The following is an 18,035-nucleotide window of genomic DNA, read 5'->3' as shown; positions in this document are numbered from 1 at the left end:
TTTCTTTTTAAAATATGGTTTGGTTAACCACTGTATTTCTACTCTGGTGATCTCTAATTCCACTTTTCTGTAGGCAGCACCATTCCATTTTTTGTGGCTAACTAATACTAATATATGCATACATAACATGTTTTCTTTATCTGTTTGTCTATTGACTGGCACTGCTGTGTAGTTGTTTTTCCACGTTGAAATATTTGACTTATAAGATTCAGGAAGGTCATGAAAGTTTTAAGACTTGTTCAGGAAGTTACAAGTTTCCCAGTGTCCCTCCCCAAGAACATATAAGCAGAAGATAATTGCAAGGAGATAGAAAATCCTCTTGGGTCAAACTGCTTGCAAGTTGAGTAGGGAATTTGTGGGATTTATCTTTTGGGAGTCATCAACTGAACTTCTGGAGCCAATATACTCATTGATTCTTCTAAGTAGAGTTTGATAGAATTGTTTCTCTGGTCAGGCATTGAATCCCTTTCTGGAGTGAATAGAAATTAGTTCCCATCTCTCCAGAAAAAAATCATATAGCAAATTCTTGGAAAAATAAATATTGCATCATTTTAAAAGCATAATATACACATTTTGTTTTTCTTTCATAAAAACAAAGGCTGAAAATTGTTCTCAGATATCTTTAGAATCTATCATCATTCTGTTATTGATTTGACATCTTCAGGACACAGCTTTCATCTTTTTTTTAGAACAGGATAGCTGCCTAATTTCCTACATCTCTGCTCATAGCAGTAACTAAATGGAAGCAAGTCTGCCCTTTCTTTAAAAGTAAAACATCCCTGAATATGCCATACCCATAACATAATTATTAAACAACAATCAACTGTAGGAAAAGTTGGGAAGTATAATTTATAGCTCACATGTCCACATGAGATGTGAACGTTACATATTTTGGTCAGATTATCAGTTTTGTCATATCTACTCAGAGCTGACCCTTGCCTTACTTTAACTACCCAGTAGTTGTATATAGAGTTGAATGTCACCCAGTTCAGACTGGTTGTTATTTGAGCATATGACTGTATCTCTATATTATTGATGTATTTGATATCCAAAAAGATTCTTAGTTTAATGAAAGCTTAGTCCAAAAGGTACCAAATAATGCATCCTATTCTATGTTTTGTCTAAGGTCATAGTGTGCTCTGTAGAAGTATTTCCATAGGAAGAGGCAGCTTAAAACTTCCTAAACACCTTTGAATTATTGTTGTAGATGTAAATTATGTTGAAGAATGTCATTCCTTCACATAATCTTCATAAGAAAGGCAAAGTCATTTCTTCACCATTGCTGTTGTTGATTCACAAGTTTAGAAAGGTGTGAATGAAGTATGTGAGCAAGTCAGTGTTTCTCTGTGTAGCCACCAGTGTCTGGGTATGAACTGAGGATGCAGAATAGGATATTGTACAGAATATTCTTGCTAAGAGCTGCAGTATCACTTTCTTGGTCTTTTACCATACCACACATTGAGACCTAGGACACCAGGGAGCATTAGAAATCAGTTCAGGATAATTTTTTTTACACATGGTTGTCCAGTTCTTTTGGTGACCCTAGTCTCAGCCTCCCACGTGTATGGATTATCAGTATATGCTACCAAGATTGATTATATATTTAAAAAAAGAAAATTGGCTCACATATTCCAGGTTATATTATTGCAGTGTTAACAAAGCAAATATCAAATTATAAATAGTAAGTGAATATTTCATGAAAAGCTACGTGTTTGTGAGTCATCTTATTAGGGTTTTTTGGAGACGATATCTTTTATAGCCCAGACTGATCTCAGATTTGCTGAGTAGCTCAGAATGACCTTGGACTCTTGATCTTCTTACATCTGACTCCCAAATGATGCTATTACTCTAAACTTATACTGTAACTTTTAAGTTTACTAAGATATGGAAACTAAACATAGGTTTGACAAAATGGTTTACCCATCAAAGGTGCCTGTCACAAGAGCTGACAACTTGAGTTCAAATCCCAGGAACCACATCATAGATACAGAGAGATGACTCCTTCAAGTTGTCCTGTGCCATCAGCACACATATGTAAAACATGTGTTTAAACTTTGGTATGTACACAAAATAAGTTGTAAAATGTAATTAAGGCACCAGTATTGACTAATTTATATGTAGAGTGCATATTAGTCTAAGCTCATCAAAGGAAGAGCTCTATAGAAGGGTACAGAAGGGAAATTTGATTTGTCAAGATCATAAAAAGACAAGAATAAAAGAAAAATTGTAGTTATAGATAGGTCCTTGTATGTACATGTTTGAATATGTATAGGTGAGTTGTAAGAATCCTCCAGTCATGAGCTTTGTGGTAAAACTACTGGTGGTGAATCCCTATCCACACCATTTTCACTATCCTAGCTAAAACAAGTGAAAATCCAGTTTGAAGGATAGAACATGAAAAATGTTTGTAGATATGCCATCTGATAAAAGGTAGGCGACCACACACGCCATACAAAGAAACAAAGACAGCACAAATTATAGGAAGATAAAATAGCTCTCCCCCTAACACACTAACATTAGTCAATGGAAATATCAGGCGAATGGCCAAACAATTATACTTACCATATAAATGGCATACTTGAAAAATATCTGCATGGGTCATGTTGAAAGGATATACTCAGCTCCAAAACAACAATAATGTTAGCGATCCTAGGTGGCTGGGATGATGGGTCAGTGGTTAAGAGCTTTTGTTCTTTTGAAGAGGACTCGGATTCAGTTCTGAACAAATCCATTAGATGACTCACAAACACATGTAATTCCAATTTCAGGGAACTTGAGGCACCTTCTTGTCTTCATGAGCTCTGCACACATGCTGTGCACATACAGATAACACATACTCATAAAAATAAATGAATGAGGTTGCAGAGAAGGCCAGTTAATGAGGTGCCAGCCACAAGAATGAATGAATGCAAATTGTAAAAGGAAAGGCAATAATCTTCAAACAGAGAATGAAGCCTCTTAGTTACTTTTTGGTTGCTGTGATAAAAAAAAAAATCTTGACAAAAGCAACTTTAGGGGAGAACGCATTTATTCAGTCTCACGGTTCCAGGCTGTTGTCCATCCAGGTGGGGTGGCCAGGCTGGCAGGAGTTTGAAGTTGCTGGTCATATGACATCCACAGTTAGGAAGCAGACAGGAATGAAAAAAATGCTGCAGTTCAGCTCTATTTCCCCATGTATTCAATCCAGGATCCCAGACACAAAATTATGATACCCACAGTGGGCAGACCTTTTTAGTTCAATTAATGCAATCATGATAATCTCCCATCCCAGTGGTGGTGATGCACACTTTTAATCCCAACACTTAAGTGGCAGAGGCAGGCAGATTCTGAAAGTTCCAGGAGAGCCAATGCTATACAGAGAAACCCTATCTTGAAAAACCAAACTAAAAAGGAGTGTTCAAAAGCTTACTTAACCTGTATAACACATATATAGGTGTAAGGTGTACCAGAAGGTCTGCATCTGGTCTAGATCTTGCCAAAATGACAATGAACACTAACTCTAACAGGAAGATATTCAGTCGTGGGGGATATACTGAGTGGCAAGGTACTGCCTCGGTTTTGTCTTCATCATGGAAAAAGAGAAAGTTATCTACAAGTCAAAAACAGAGGCTCCAGGCCTCTGAGGAACATTTTACACATAATGTAACTGAGGAATGTTGTGAGGGAAAGCAATTTGGTCTCAATAATTCACCTAATTTATACTTTTCAAGAACATAGGTAACAATTCTGCAAATAGAAAAAAATTCATGAACATTACATCAGTATACATGAGTATTAATTGAAATAAACTACTTAACACTAACATTTAGCCAACTATGGATGAATGGAGAAAATATAATTATAATATAATATAATATTTGATGTCAAAAATACCAGAGGAGGTTTTTTTCCTTCCTCTCTGTCTCCTCCTCAGGGGTAAAAGTGATTAGCTGTTCAGGCAAGATTTAATTTCCACTCACTTCTGGCATGTAAGAAGATGTACCAGTTGTCCTTCTTTGAAACTGGTCATCATTACTCTTTTTAACCTCTTCTCTTCTTCCTTCTTTTCTTTCCATCTATCCTCTCCTTCACCCTATTCTCCCAAGAAATAAAGTTAACCAGAAACTCAGGCCAGATTTCATCTTTCCTTACTCTGGGCAAGTAGTGAGGTTGATAGGTTGCTTGGGCTATGGTTTGTGTGTGCTCACTCATAATGCCACTGTACTTGAGTGGTTGTCAGAGACAACATTCAAGGAGTCTGTGTCCTTATTATTTGTATGACCTGCAGATCAGACTCAGGTTCTTAGGCTTGGTGACAGTTGGCTTTACCCATCTCTCAAAGGCCCTTTAACACGCATTTTGTGCTGTTCTGCCTTCCTACAAATCTCCAGACTCTTATGGGAATGATGAAGGCACTCAGACCAGGCCATACCAGATTGTAATGGCAATATAAAGTTCTATGTATCCTAGAGCCTTATGTTGATACTCTGATTAGAACTGGAAGCTACATTCACTGTAGCTCATACTAAATTCTTAGAGTATATATCAAACAATATGAACTGCTCCCCTTCCCATAGCACAAATTATATATCTTGGAACTACATAAAAAGAAATCTTATTATCTGCACATAGAAAGATGTCTCTTGCCCTATTTATATGACATACAAGTGGTACTACAGTTACAGCCCATTTATGCTCTTCCAGTGTTCTCAATAAAATGTCTGCATTAAAACTCTTTGAGAGAGGCTGGACAGATAACTTAGTGGTTAAGAATACTTGTTTTTTTCAGAGGACTGAACTTTTATTTCTTAGCACCCACTTTAAGAAAGTTGACTGAAGAATTTTATACCCAGCTAAACTACGCTTCTCAGTCATGTGAGAACTCAGAAAACAGTTCACCTTGAAAGTCTATTTCTGTCAGAATGAAGCAAGATATGAAATAATATGGATGGCTCTAGTATGGGGAAACTGGGAATGTATTTCGAGTTTATCAGTTCATCTTGATTTTCTCCTTAATCTTTGTTTAAATAACACTGTGTGTTAAAATAAACAAACTTGTAATAATAAAAAGAGTAGACTTCAGAGAAAACCACTAAGTTTTTGGAATGTTCAAAGGATACAAACAAGTGGTAACTGACAAATTTCATTATTTTCAGCTCTACCAAGAAGGATATTAATAATAAGAAAATCAAATTCAGGTAAAGTAATGACTCAAATTGAAGGTTTGTGAGGAGGGAGGGAGGGAGAGAGGGACACACACACACACACACACACACACACACACACACAGAGAGAGAGAGAGAGAGAGAGAGAGAGAGAGAGAGAGAGAGAGAGAGAGAATATGAAAATCTCTATAAGGAAGTAGCTTTCCCTTCCCCATCAGATAAAGCAATATACATTTTTTCCCTCTGAGCATCAGAAAATGGCAGAGCTCTGGATTGAGGTACTGAGAAATACCAGCAAAAGTAAGGATAGGAATTAGACTTTAGTGTGGAGAAGTTTGAAAATTCTACACACTGATTATCAGTACTTCCTCTATACCATGAAGTTCAAAATGCCAGGTGCCAAGTTTTTAATTCCTTCCATCTTGTCCACTGATTTTGTAATTAAATTCTTCTTTAGAGAATTACATGGGCCCATGAGAAAACTTACAGAAGCTGAGTTTTGGTCCTAAAACAAATTGTCTCCCTGTAAGTTAAGGTTCACCACTCAACTAGCCCCAACCAAACACAGGATATCTTGTGGGCATTTTAATTCACTAAAAACCAATAAAAACAGTCATCCAAAAGATGTAATAAGGAGAGTCTGTAACATGATGGAAATATTAAAAAAATAAAGAAAATATAACTCAAATGAAAAAGATGTGGTTAGAAGTACTTTTTAAACTTAAAACTAATACTTTCAGAAGTATCAGAAAATTCTCAATTTCTGTAATAAAATAATAGAACGCTGTAGAGAAATTAACAATATATGCTTAGGGCCTAAATCTATAAAATGGTGTTATAAAATATAGACTTCAAACGTAAGGGCTAAAATTAAGAAGACTTTTGGGAAAACAGTATAATCTACATAATTTCACCAGGCAGTGATTTCTAAGATATAACACTTAATGTACAAATAATTAAGACTATTGGGTTTACCAAAATATTTCTTTTCTTCAAAGGACATTATCAACAAAGTAAAATGATAAACGAAATGAGAGAAATGTTTATAAATGTTCATAAATTATAAATTATAAGGCTGTAGTTTAGGCTGTATACCTTAATTACAATCAATCAAATAAGAATGTGTTCATACAATATACTCAAATAGCCAATAAACTCATGGAAATACGCTCAACACTAGAGATCATTTTGGAACTGCAAATCAAACCACAGTAATATGTTGCTTCACATAGATAGGATGAAAACAATTTTAAGGAAAAACTGGATATGGAAAAATGATTTTTCTATACATTGTTGGTAGGAATGTAAAATGGCATTCTTTTTGAAAAATAATTTGACAACAATTCAAAAGATATAGTCTTTGTAACTCAGTAATTCTAATCATAGGCGTATGCCAAAAGAATTGAAAACATATGTGCAAACAAAACTTATAGCATCATTATTTATAATATGCAAAGTTTTTATATCTAATGAGAAAAGTATGGTACATCCATGCAATAGAATATGAGTCATAAAATGAATAAAGTACTGATATATCTTAATACAATGGACCTTGAAAATGTTATGTCACACGAAAGAATTCAGACACACAATGCTACATACACGCTTTCATGCATATGAAATGTACAGAATAAAAAAAATTAAAAGAGATAGAAAACTTATTAGTATTTTACCATGGACTTCAGTGGTGTGTGTGTGTGTGTGTGTGTGTGTGTGTGTGTGTGTTGCCTGTTAATGGACACCAAGTTCATTTTAGGGATGATGGAAACAGTCACAATTTTGATAGTGAATATACATACGTACATATATATATATTCACTAGAGAATAATCACATATTAATTAAATCTCACAAAATTTTAAAATCTTAAACCATGCAAGGAAAAGAAACATTCAGAAAACAAAAAATTAAAATTTCTGAAATTTTAATCAGAAAAATAAAAAAGTAGATGGAGAAGATCTACTACATTCTGGTAAAGATAAAAACAAAATATAGTAATTAGAACAAAGGCAAGAAAGACTAAGCTTTGTGTCACAAGCTTTTATGACACAAGTATGGAATTCCAGCACTTGGTAGGCTGAGATGAGACGGCATGTTCAATGCCACCCTGGCCAATAAGTGAGTTCAGAACACCTCAGGGAATACAATGAGATTGCATCTTAAAAAGAAAGAAGTAGAAAAATTAAACACTAAGCAACCTACTTTAAGCAATAAATTAATCCAACAGTAAAATCAAGAAAAAAATCCTGTCAAGCAAAGGAAAGTGGCCACACACCACACTGAGACCAATGAGATACAGCAAAAGCAGTACCAAGAGGGAAATCTGTAAACACCAATGAAACCATTAAAGAAAGCAAGCTCCGAAATAAACAATCTGACCCTGTGTTTCAAAGGACCAACAGAACAAGAATGAACCAAGTTCAAAATTAATAGACAAAAATAAACTAGTAGGACAGAAACAAGAAAGGAAGAGACTGAATAATCCAGAAAAGAGGAACATAACCTCTCGAGAGCCTGTTCTTTAAAAAAAAAACAAAAACAAAAACAAAACAAACAAACAAAAAAAACCCTGACAAACACTATGATAGACTAAAAATTTAAAAAAAAATCAGAGATTAAAAGGGAGACATTGCAACCAACACCACAAAACACAAAGAATAGTGAAATAATATGATGAGCAGGCATCTGGCAACTAATCTTATAACCTAGATACATTCTTGAAGAAAATTAACAGGCCAATAATAAGAGTCAGTTTAGAACTTTTTCTTCAAAGAAAAGCCGAAGACCAAATGGCTACTGAGTATCACCAACTATATAAATTATGATTTAATTTATATTGATATCAGTTTTATGTGTGTGGGTACACATGGACACTGGAAGAGGGCAATGGATCTCCCTGAAGCTCGAATTAGAGTCTATTTGTGAGCCACCAGACATTGGTGCTGAGAACTAAGCTGGGGTCCTTAGAGGAATATTTCCTCTTTAGCACAAAGTCATCTTTCCAGCCCCTGGTAGTTTTACTTAGATGTTTTAAGTTTATTATAATTCACTTTTTGAGAACTGATCTCATTTGTTAATTAAAATCTTATTTATTTTCACATGAAGAGCTTATTTTTTCTGTTTGGTTCTGAGTGTTGTATCCAGGGCATCATGCGTGCTGAACACATGGTTTTCCATTTAGCTACACCTCAAGCTCCAGTAGATGTATTTTAGAGTAATATTGACTTATGACAAATTTCTTGTGAAAGCACACTAATGTGTCTCTGTGTTTACTGTGTATGTATTAATCATGTAGATTGATGATTGCTCAATCATGTTAAAAGAGTTAGAATCACTATTTACATACCAAAGCCATTTCTGAAAAACTAGTCACAAGTGTATTAATAAGTCCACCATTTTTGATATAACAGATGAGTTTTTCGGAATGTTAAAAATACTTTAATTAACTTTTATATATTTTGAAAGAAATACTTAATTTAGAAACATAATCCTGATCGAATAACAGTTCATTTGAAGAAAGAAAATAGGGCTCTTGGACCTAGGCAACAGAATCATAGGATTTAGAAGTTCACAAAAGAATGCTTGCCTGATTGAAAATTATTTTTAAAACTGAAAGCCATCATTTACAATAGCATTAAATTCATCCTAGTAATAACAAGAACTTTCGAGACAGGAGTTCTGTGATTAAAAGAAATCAATGCACATGCTCAGAAACCAGGAGCCTGAAAATATCTCTTAACTTTTAAACCTTTTTTTTTTAAGTGTTGAAGACGAATCCCACCAAGAAAGAACATTTTGCAGCTATATTGTGTGCTTGAGGGAAAGATAGTTAGCAAAAAATGCAAGGAATATTCGACAATGTGAATCAGCTACAAATATGACTACCAGTATCATGCTAGTGCAGACCTCTTTCCACGAGTGAATGGTTGTGAAATTATATCACTAATATCGTGTTATTATCATCACACGAGTCAAATGTGACTTTTAGCTAAACCCCAAAGAATCCCTAAAATTGGAATTCTCCTCCGTGTTTCTGTAACCTCCTTCATTCAAAAAGTTGGGAAGTACTGGTTTAAGAAATTTAAACTCATTTGTTCCAGTACCTCCCGTCAGACACACCTCATACTGGTAGCTCTGGGACAGGGTCCCAGTTCCGCTAACATCCACCAGGTGGCCAGGAAAGTGTCCCTCAGGCACAGAGCAGCCACCCAGAGAAGTCTCCCCAGCCTTCCTGCACAGTCTTACTCCCACAAACAGCAGCACAGACACCAGGAAGAGAGAAGACACAGAGGCCAAGGCAATGACCAGGTAGAGTGTTAGTACATCTTCTTGTGCAGGGTCGCGCGCCACCTCTGGCAGAGGAAGGTAGGGCTGAGAGAAACCATCGACCAGCAATACATGCAGTGTGACACTGGCAGAGTGTGGAGGTTCTCCATTGTCCTTGACCAGCAGGAGCAGCCTGTGCTTGGGCACATCGCGCTCGCTCAGCAGCCTGGTGGTGCGCACCTCGCCATTGTGCGCCCACACACTGAACAGTCCAGGCTCCGTGGTCTTGAGCAGTTGGAATGACAGCCAGGCATTCTGTCCAGAGTCGCGGTCCACAGCCACCACCTTGGTGACCAGATATCCGGGCTCCGCTGCCCTGGGCAGCAGCTCAGTGCAAGGCGCAGAAGCGTTCTGCATCGGGTAGAGCACGAAGGGCGCATTGTCATTGTCGTCCAGCACCACCACGCGCACCAGCGCCTGGCTGCTGAGCGCGGGAGAGCCTCCATCTGTGGCGCCCACATGGAACTCAAAGGCCTGCAGGGCCTCATAGTCCAGCGCCCTGAGCGCAAACAGCTGCCCATTGTCTGCGTTGATGGAGATGAGCGAGTTGAGGGCCAGTTGTGGGTCATGGGGAGGCAGCAGCGAGTAGGTGATGTGGGCATTGGAGCCTGAGTCTGAGTCTGTGGCGCTGATGGTGCCTATGTGCAATGCAGGGCTGTTGTTTTCTCGGACAAACATGGTGTAGGAGGTGTGAGTGAAGGCAGGGGCGTTGTCATTGATGTCAGACACCTGCACTGTTATGGTGTGCTGGGTTGTGAGCCTGGGTGTGCCCATGTCTGAGACCGTAATGGTGATGTTGTACTCAGCTCTGCTCTCTCTGTCCAGTGCTCTTTCAGTTACCAACGTGTAGAAGTTTTCTTCATTAGGTTTCAAGAGGAAAGGAAGACGGTCTTGGACGGAGCACACCATTTTTCCATTGTCTCCAGAGTCTGGATCTGAAATTCCAAAAATCGCGACTATAGTTTCAGGGGAGTTTTCTGGAATTTCGCTGATAAGTACTGACATGGTGAGTTCAGGAGCGTTGTCATTTACATCCATCACATGTATTACTACTGTGCATTTTCCTGAAAGGCCTCCCCCATCAGAGGCCTCGATTTCCATGCGGTAAGACTGAATTTCCTCAAAGTCCAACAGTTTTCTTACTCTAATTTCTCCGGTGTCTGTATTTACTTCAAAAGCCTGTAGAACTTGATTTGATGATTGAAAAAGCGAATAGGAGAGCTCTCCGTGTGTCCCAGCATCTAAATCTCTTGCGGATACAGTGAGGACAAGGGAGCCCACAGGACTGTTCTCTTGAACTTGCACCTCATAGAGCCCTTGGGCAAATTCAGGGGCATTGTCATTAATGTCCAGGACCACAATGACAACCTGGGTAGTCCCAGTCTTGGGAGGTGACCCACTGTCCATAGCCGTGAGTGTTAATCTAATCTGTGCCTGTTCCTCCCGGTCCAGTGCTTTGTCTAGCACGAGCTCTGGATATTTCCTGCCGTCGCTGTGATTGCGGGTGAGAAGGTGGAAATGGGCGTTGGTGCTGATTGTATAGTTTTGAACCGTGTTGCTCCCCACATCCAAATCTTGAGCTATTTTCAATGGAAACACGGCACCTGGAAGGCTGCTTTCCAAAATTTTAAGGAGAATTTCATCTTCCATGAATTCTGGGGCATGATCATTTACATCTTGAAGCTGTATTTCCCCTTGAATAAATTGCACTGGACTTTTTAGTAACACCTGGAAATGTAGGATACACGGATTGGTGCTCCCGCATAACTCCTCTCGATCCAATTTTTCTTTCAGGAGCAAATTTCCACTCTTCTGCTCCAGCTGCAGGAGCTGTTTGTTCCCTTTGGAAAGAATCTGGGCGCCCCTGGTAATCAACTCCCTTAAACTCAACCCCAAATCTTTTGCTAGGTTCCCCACCAAAGAGCCCCTGTCTGTCTCCTCTAGAACGGAATACGTGATGGTTGCACTACCTGCCTCCCACAGCAGTAACAGAAAGATAATGGCGGTCACTTGCCTTTTCTGTGGTGCCTTGTGGAGTGATGTCTCCATCGTTCCTCTGCTCCAAAAGATGCAGCAGATAATCATCCAAGAATTGCTTTGTGAACAGCTCAGGAATCCTGGCTACATAAATTTAAGATTCTTCTCTTTTTAATGTTGCTGGACGCAGCTTATCCACCTCTCTGAAAGGATCGATCGGCAGAGCTGTGAAAAGCTTCCCTTCTCAGCAGCAAGAAATGGCTCTGATTTTACAGTCACAAATTCGCCAAGATTCAGTTTTCTTAGCCTGCAGCGCCACCAAGCGTTCTGTTTTACAACTTCAGATATTTTTTGTTTCAAAGTACACTGTAAAGGCTAAAATGTGTGGCCCACTTTTTAGGTCAAAGTGTTTGTTCTATTTGCGTCTTTCCTTTCACCTAAGTCTCGTATGGCAGCCTTGAGGTAGTTAAGCTGTGTGAGAGAACTACAAACCTTTCTCATGAAGGAACAAACTCAGTACACAAAGCTCTGTCTCTGCAAAGACAGTCGTTCATTTAAAACTTATTTATCTGTATAGGTAATCATTTAGATTTTGACCGTAACACCATAAAGGAACAAACAAAATTTCTTGTTCTCAGTAAAATTTGTAAAAGTTACAAATTCCTTTTGTTTTACATAAATATATTATTTTTTGAAAATACAGTTTTAAACTTCCAAATGGCCATGTGCCTGAAGCTACTGAAGGACAACTGAAGGGTGATCTTTTGCTATTGTTTGTTTGTTTCAGTCTTTGGGGGTATACATTCTTTGAAACTATCCTTCATTGTATGTGATGACCAATACATTTGATTGCTGGTGGTCACTCGCTTTATAAGTTCTGGCTCAGAGTTCAACTGCCGTTTCTCAAATACAAAGAAGATAATGAGGTTGATGTTGGAAAATGGATCCTGTCTCAGGAAGGGTTTCTTCATGTACGCTATTAGGTAGGGGACCAGGCACTGCACAACTTTTGGGCTGTGGAAATTGCATAATTGAAAAACACTGAAGCTCCAAACAGAGCTGCATAGTTGGAGTGACAGAAGCAAATGCCCCCAAGAAAAAAGTGCCATTTGAGGGACAAGAATCCCAGAATTCCAAAGAGTAAAGGCTTCCCAGTCCACTTTGATTAAGGTTAAAAGTAAAACAAAATCCACAGAGTATCTTAATGCAATTTACTTTTCTATGAGAGACATTTGAAAAGAGTATTTTTATACAATATGGCAACAATAACCTACAAAAGAAGACTGTGAATAGAAATGGCTTTCTAGTTAGTAAATGATGTTCATAAACATCAGAGGAGAAAATACGAATACTTGAGAAAGCAGAGGGTGAAGTTTGGAAAATACGATTTAAGTTTATATACATGAACACAAAAACTTTGAACTCCCAAACTGTTACACACACACACACACACACACACACACAAAGATAAAATGTGCTTTACTGGATTTCTTTCTCAGCAATAAATTTTAGAATGAGAGGAAAGATATTTTCTATATGGAAGGAAAGAAGATAACCTTAGTAAGTGATAATGTTTAAAGTTTCATATACTTGTAATTAAGATAAAAATAAAAACTTCATTCATTGGCAAAGGCACATAGTTGTAGAGAGAATGTTAGCATTTCTTTAGAATTTTTGTCTAAAAAAGGACTGCTGGACAGTTAGTAATATTAAGCAAAGATTTATTCAACTTTTGTAAATATCTTGATGCTCAAAGATCATACTCTTCTTACACAATGTTCACAAACTATAATTTAATGAATTGACAGTTCAGTAAAATCTACATTTAAGAAATATGTGTTGATTATTAGAATGCACAGAGACATTCCTAATTGTGCATACATAAGTAAGGTATATGTCTTAGCATTTAGAGTTCCTTACATTTATATTAAAAGATGTACCTGATAACCAGTTACCACAAAATGAGACTAAATTTACAAAATTCAGTAATATCAAGTGTTCACATTTAAAAATTCTTCAATCTAATAGTAAAATTAATTTAATAACTTGTGTAAAACGGAATCTCAAAGACTTTGCATGATAGTATACTTAAAAGATTGTTTGAGTTCATATACTATTAAAATATTTTTATTTAACTTGTCAAATACAGGTTAGTTCCACTAATTAAAAAACAAACTATGAAGCATAGTAGAGAAACTAGTGGAATCTCCAGAAACTGTCTTTCTAAAAAGTAAAATCTCAAGAATAATAGCAATGGTACAGACAGGCCAAGTGTGACGGCAAAAGCCTTTAGTCACAGTACTAAGGTGACAGATGCAGGTGGGTCTCTCTGAGTTCCAAGACAGCCAGGTCAATCTAGTGAGATTCAGACCATCTCAGGCTACACAGTGAAACCTGTGGTGGGCATATGCTTTTACTTCCACCACCCAGAAGACAGAGGCAGGGGATCGATATGAGTTCAAGGCCAGCCTGGTCTACAGAGTGAGTTCCAGGGCAGCCAGGATGCCCCAAGGAAAGAGGGATGTGAGGTGGAGGTGAGTGGGTGAATGAGGGGGTGGGAGGGTGGGGGAGCATCCTCTCAGAGGCAAAAGAGAAGGGGGATGGAGTGAAGAACTCTTGGAGGGTGAACCAGGAAGGGGGCAAAATTCGGAATGTAAATAAATAAGCAAGAGAAAGAAAAAAGAAAAAGAAACATCCCTGTTTCCAAAACACAGAAAAGAAAGAAAAGCAGAGAAAAGAAAAGGAAAGGAAAGAAAAGAAAAGAAAGGAAAAGAAAAGTGATTTAACTCAGTGGTTTAGTTTGCCTAACATGCATGAGACACTGGATTCCATTCCCAGGCGCTATCATAAAAAGTAAGAGCATAAACTTCTGTCAATGCACATCGATAGCGTGCAGATATAGGTTAAAAGATATTTCTAAGCTTAAACAGAATTTACTAGCTTACTAAAGTATTTAGATGAATAAGAAGCTATTCCGAAGAGTAGGACTTTCCTCTGTGTTCCTCTCAGAGGGCACAGAAGGAAAGTGGGGATTAATTGCCTTTCGCAATTTGAACTCACCAGTCCCAGTGTCTCCTCTCAGACACACCTCATACTGGTAGCTCTGGGAAAGAGTCCCAGCGCCGCTGACATCCACCAGATGGCCAGGAAAGTGTCCCTCAGGCACAGAGTAGCCACCGAGAGAGGCCGCTCTGAACTTCTTGCACAGCCTCACCCCCACAAACAGCACCACAGACAAGAGGAAGAGCGAAGATACAGATGCTAAGGCAATAACCAGGTATAACGTGAGCGCATCTTCAGCATCCTCTGTGGAGTCCTGCGCCACCTCTGGCAGAGGCAGGTAGGGCTGAGAGAAGCCATCCACCAGCAGCACATGAAGAGTGACACTGGCAGAGCGTGGAGGTTCTCCATTGTCCTTGACCAGCAGCAGCAGCCTGTGCTTGGGCACATCGCGCTCGCTCAGCAGCCTGGTGGTGCGCACTTCGCCATTGTGCGCCCACACACTAAACAGTCCAGGCTCCGTGGCCTTGAACAGTTGGAATGACAGCCAGGCATTCTGGCCAGAGTCGCGGTCAACTGCCACCACCTTGGTGACCAGGTATCCGGGCTCTGCAGCCCTGGGAAGCAGCTCTGTGCAGGGTGCAGAGGCATTCTGCATCGGGTAGAGCACGAAGGGCGCATTGTCATTGTCGTCCAGCACCACCACGCGCACCAGCACTTGGCTGCTGAGCGCTGGAGAACCTTGGTCTGTGGCGTCTACGCGGAACTCGAAGGCCTGCAGGGCCTCATAGTCCAGAGCCCTGAGCGCAAACAGTTGCCCGTTGTCTGCGTTGATGGAGACCAGCGAGGTGAGGGTCAGCTGCTTGTCCTGAGGCAGCAGCAGTGAGTAGGTGATGTGGGCATTGGAGCCTGAATCTGAGTCTGTGGCACTGATGGTGCCTATGTGCAGGGCGGGGCTGTTGTTCTCGTGGACGAACAAGGTGTAGGAGGTTTGGGTGAAGGCAGGGGCATTGTCGTTGATGTCAGACACCTGCACTGTTATGTTGTGCTGGGTTGTGAGCCTGGGTGTGCCCATGTCGGTGACTGTGATGGTAATATTGTATTCAGATCTGCTCTCTCTGTCTAGTGCCCCATCTGTTTCCAGAGTATAGAAATTCTCCATAGATGGTCTTAGAAGAAACGGAAGATTGTCATCTATGGAACACATAACCTGCTGGTTATTTCCAGAGTCCGCATCTGAAACACTGAATACTGCCACTATGATACCTGGCAAATTTTCAGGGATGGGGCTGTTGAGTGAGGATAGGATCACTTCTGGAGCGTTATCATTCACGTCCAATACTTGGACGACTAAGGAGCATTTTCCTGTTAGCCCGCCACCATCTAGGGCCTCGACATCCACATGGTAAGACTGGAATGCTTCAAAATCCAACGTGCTTTTCAGTCGAATTTCTCCTGTCTTTGTGTTTATTTCAAAAGGCTCGTTAACATCATCATCTTGAGACAGTCCATAAGACACCTCCCCAAAGGGTCCTGCATCTAAATCTCTTGCTGAGACTGTAATAAGCAGTGAGCCAATGGGACTGTTCTCAGGAACTTGGACCTCATAGAGCTCCTGAGCAAATTCCGGCGTGTTGTCATTTATATCTAAGACTAATATTTGAATTTCTGTGGTCCCTGACCTGGGCGGAGACCCACCATCCACCGCAGTGAGCTTTAGTCTGAGCTGGTCTTGCTTCTCACGGTCCAAAGCCTTGTCCAACACTAGCTCAGGGAACTTCTTGCCATCGCTGCGATTGCGAGTGAGCACGTGGAAGTGAGGGTTATCACTGACAGTGTAGCTCTGAATGCTGTGGCTGCCAGTGTCTAAGTCCTGTGCCATTTTCAAAGGGAATATCTTTCCAGGTGGAGCTATTTCTGATATTTTAAGGAGCATTTCTCTGGCAGGAAACTCTGGGGCGTGGTCATTTATATCTATAACTCTCAGTTCAGCTTGATAAAACTGCAAAGGATTTTTTAGTAACACCCGGAAAGACAGCACACAAGGTTCTGTGGAGCCACACAGTTCCTCCCGGTCCAGGTTTTCATTTAGCATCAAATCCTGGGTCTGAGGGTCAAGCTGCAAATACTGTCTGTTCCCCTTGAAAACCACTCTAGCATCCCGAGCAGCCAGTTCTCCCACCCTTAGCCCCAAGTGCTTAGTCAGGTTGGCCACAAACGTGCCACTTTCTGTCTCCTCCAGCATGGCATACTGAATTGATCCTGAACCCACCTCCCACAAAAGCATCGATGTAATCAAAACCATCACTTGCCTTGTCTTGCACCACATTTTTGCGTGTGACATCTCTATTGTCTGAATCCAGAGGAAAAATCCCTTCCAGCTCTTCATCACCGAGGTAACTTTGGCCTTCCCGAAAACCTTTGTTGTGGAATTGTGGAATTGATCGTACAGGTTCCCGGTGACTCCTCTTCTCCGGAATGCTTAGCTGCAGCAGCAAATGGTTCCGTATTTTTGCTTCAGCATCTAGGTGAACCGGAGTCTGAGGACGCTAAAGGGTTCTTACTCATTCTCTTAGCCTACACCGCCACCATGCGTTCAAATCAATAACTTCATGAGAAATCTTTGGATCAACACGGAGCATTATAAAAACTTTTATCCAAGTCTGGGCATCATAAGGACTTTTGAGTCAGCGTTTCCAAACTCAGCGTGTGACGGGTTTCTTAGGAGACATGTTTGTGTGTACATACTTGTATTTTGTTTTTAGGTTGGTTTTTCAAGCCCACTCTATATCTTGAATCCAACTGCCTGCTGATCTAAGGGGAGTCCACTCCACAGTCTTTTATGTATTTACAAATCATTCTCGCTGGCCGTGTCAACGTCTCATAAACAACTATGGTTCTTTAACAGTACAACTGATCTCTGATGAGTTCTATAAAATCATGAGTTTAAGATGTACACTGATTAATTGTCCCAATAAACACATCAACAAATGATTGAAAATGTGAACGCTGGTTAGAAACATAAATATTGGCCCGAACCTTAACTTCTCTACCACACATGACTCATGAATGGTGTGAGCACAGACTTACTTTGTGACAAGGTCACATGAGGACAATAATGGTAGTCATTAGGCCACTGAGAGGAAAACTGCAGCCAAAAGGTATATATGATAGCAATATCTAACCAAAATGATTAATTTAAAATAGGAATAGGAGAAATAGATATTTGTCATAAGAACTTTAAGATTTAATTTCATTTCTAGGTGAGTAGAATTGGTCATTGTTTTGAGAGGTTCAGGGGTTTTATTATAACTTTTCACTAGACAAAACATCCTCATGTTGATTGATCAAATATATTATCCTATTGTAATCTACCTATGGCATGATGCAGAAAATGACATTCAAGGAGTACAGTAGTGGTGCATGGCTATAATCCCAGGACTTGGGAGTCTAAGACAGAAGGGCAGCAAGTTTAAGGCAAGCTTAGGCTAAATAAAGACTGCATCTCAAAAAACCCCAACAAATAGAAATGCAGAAAATGTGAAAGGGATTACATTTGAACACACCATGGAATTTAATGACTGAATAT

General features: G+C 39.6%; 5 protein-coding genes across 5 annotated transcripts in view; all 5 read right to left on the bottom strand.

Annotated features, from left to right (window-relative positions):
- Window positions 1-18,035, bottom strand: part of Gm37013 (predicted gene, 37013) — an 889,226-nt gene that overhangs the window by 382,513 nt on the left and 488,678 nt on the right. The gene's annotated exons all lie outside the window — the stretch shown is intronic.
- Window positions 1-18,035, bottom strand: part of Gm38666 (predicted gene, 38666) — an 874,243-nt gene that overhangs the window by 382,513 nt on the left and 473,695 nt on the right. The gene's annotated exons all lie outside the window — the stretch shown is intronic.
- Gm38667 (predicted gene, 38667) overlaps window positions 1-18,035 on the bottom strand; it is an 868,072-nt gene that overhangs the window by 382,513 nt on the left and 467,524 nt on the right. The gene's annotated exons all lie outside the window — the stretch shown is intronic.
- On the bottom strand, window positions 8,267-11,704 carry Pcdhb14 (protocadherin beta 14). The gene has a single exon (NM_053139.3). It carries the CDS (start codon window positions 11,516-11,518, stop codon window positions 9,128-9,130), a length of 2,391 nt encoding a protein of 796 aa, NP_444369.3. The 5' UTR covers window positions 11,519-11,704; the 3' UTR covers window positions 8,267-9,127.
- On the bottom strand, window positions 13,152-16,844 carry Pcdhb13 (protocadherin beta 13). The gene has a single exon (NM_053138.2). The coding sequence runs from the start codon at window positions 16,788-16,790 to the stop codon at window positions 14,400-14,402; it is 2,391 nt and encodes a 796-aa protein (NP_444368.1). The 5' UTR covers window positions 16,791-16,844; the 3' UTR covers window positions 13,152-14,399.

This window comes from Mus musculus, chromosome 18 (assembly GCF_000001635.26).
Source record: "Mus musculus strain C57BL/6J chromosome 18, GRCm38.p6 C57BL/6J".
NCBI classification, from domain to species: Eukaryota; Metazoa; Chordata; class Mammalia; order Rodentia; family Muridae; genus Mus; species Mus musculus.
Note: the sequence above shows the minus strand (reverse complement) of the source record. Positions and strands in the feature narration are given on the sequence as shown.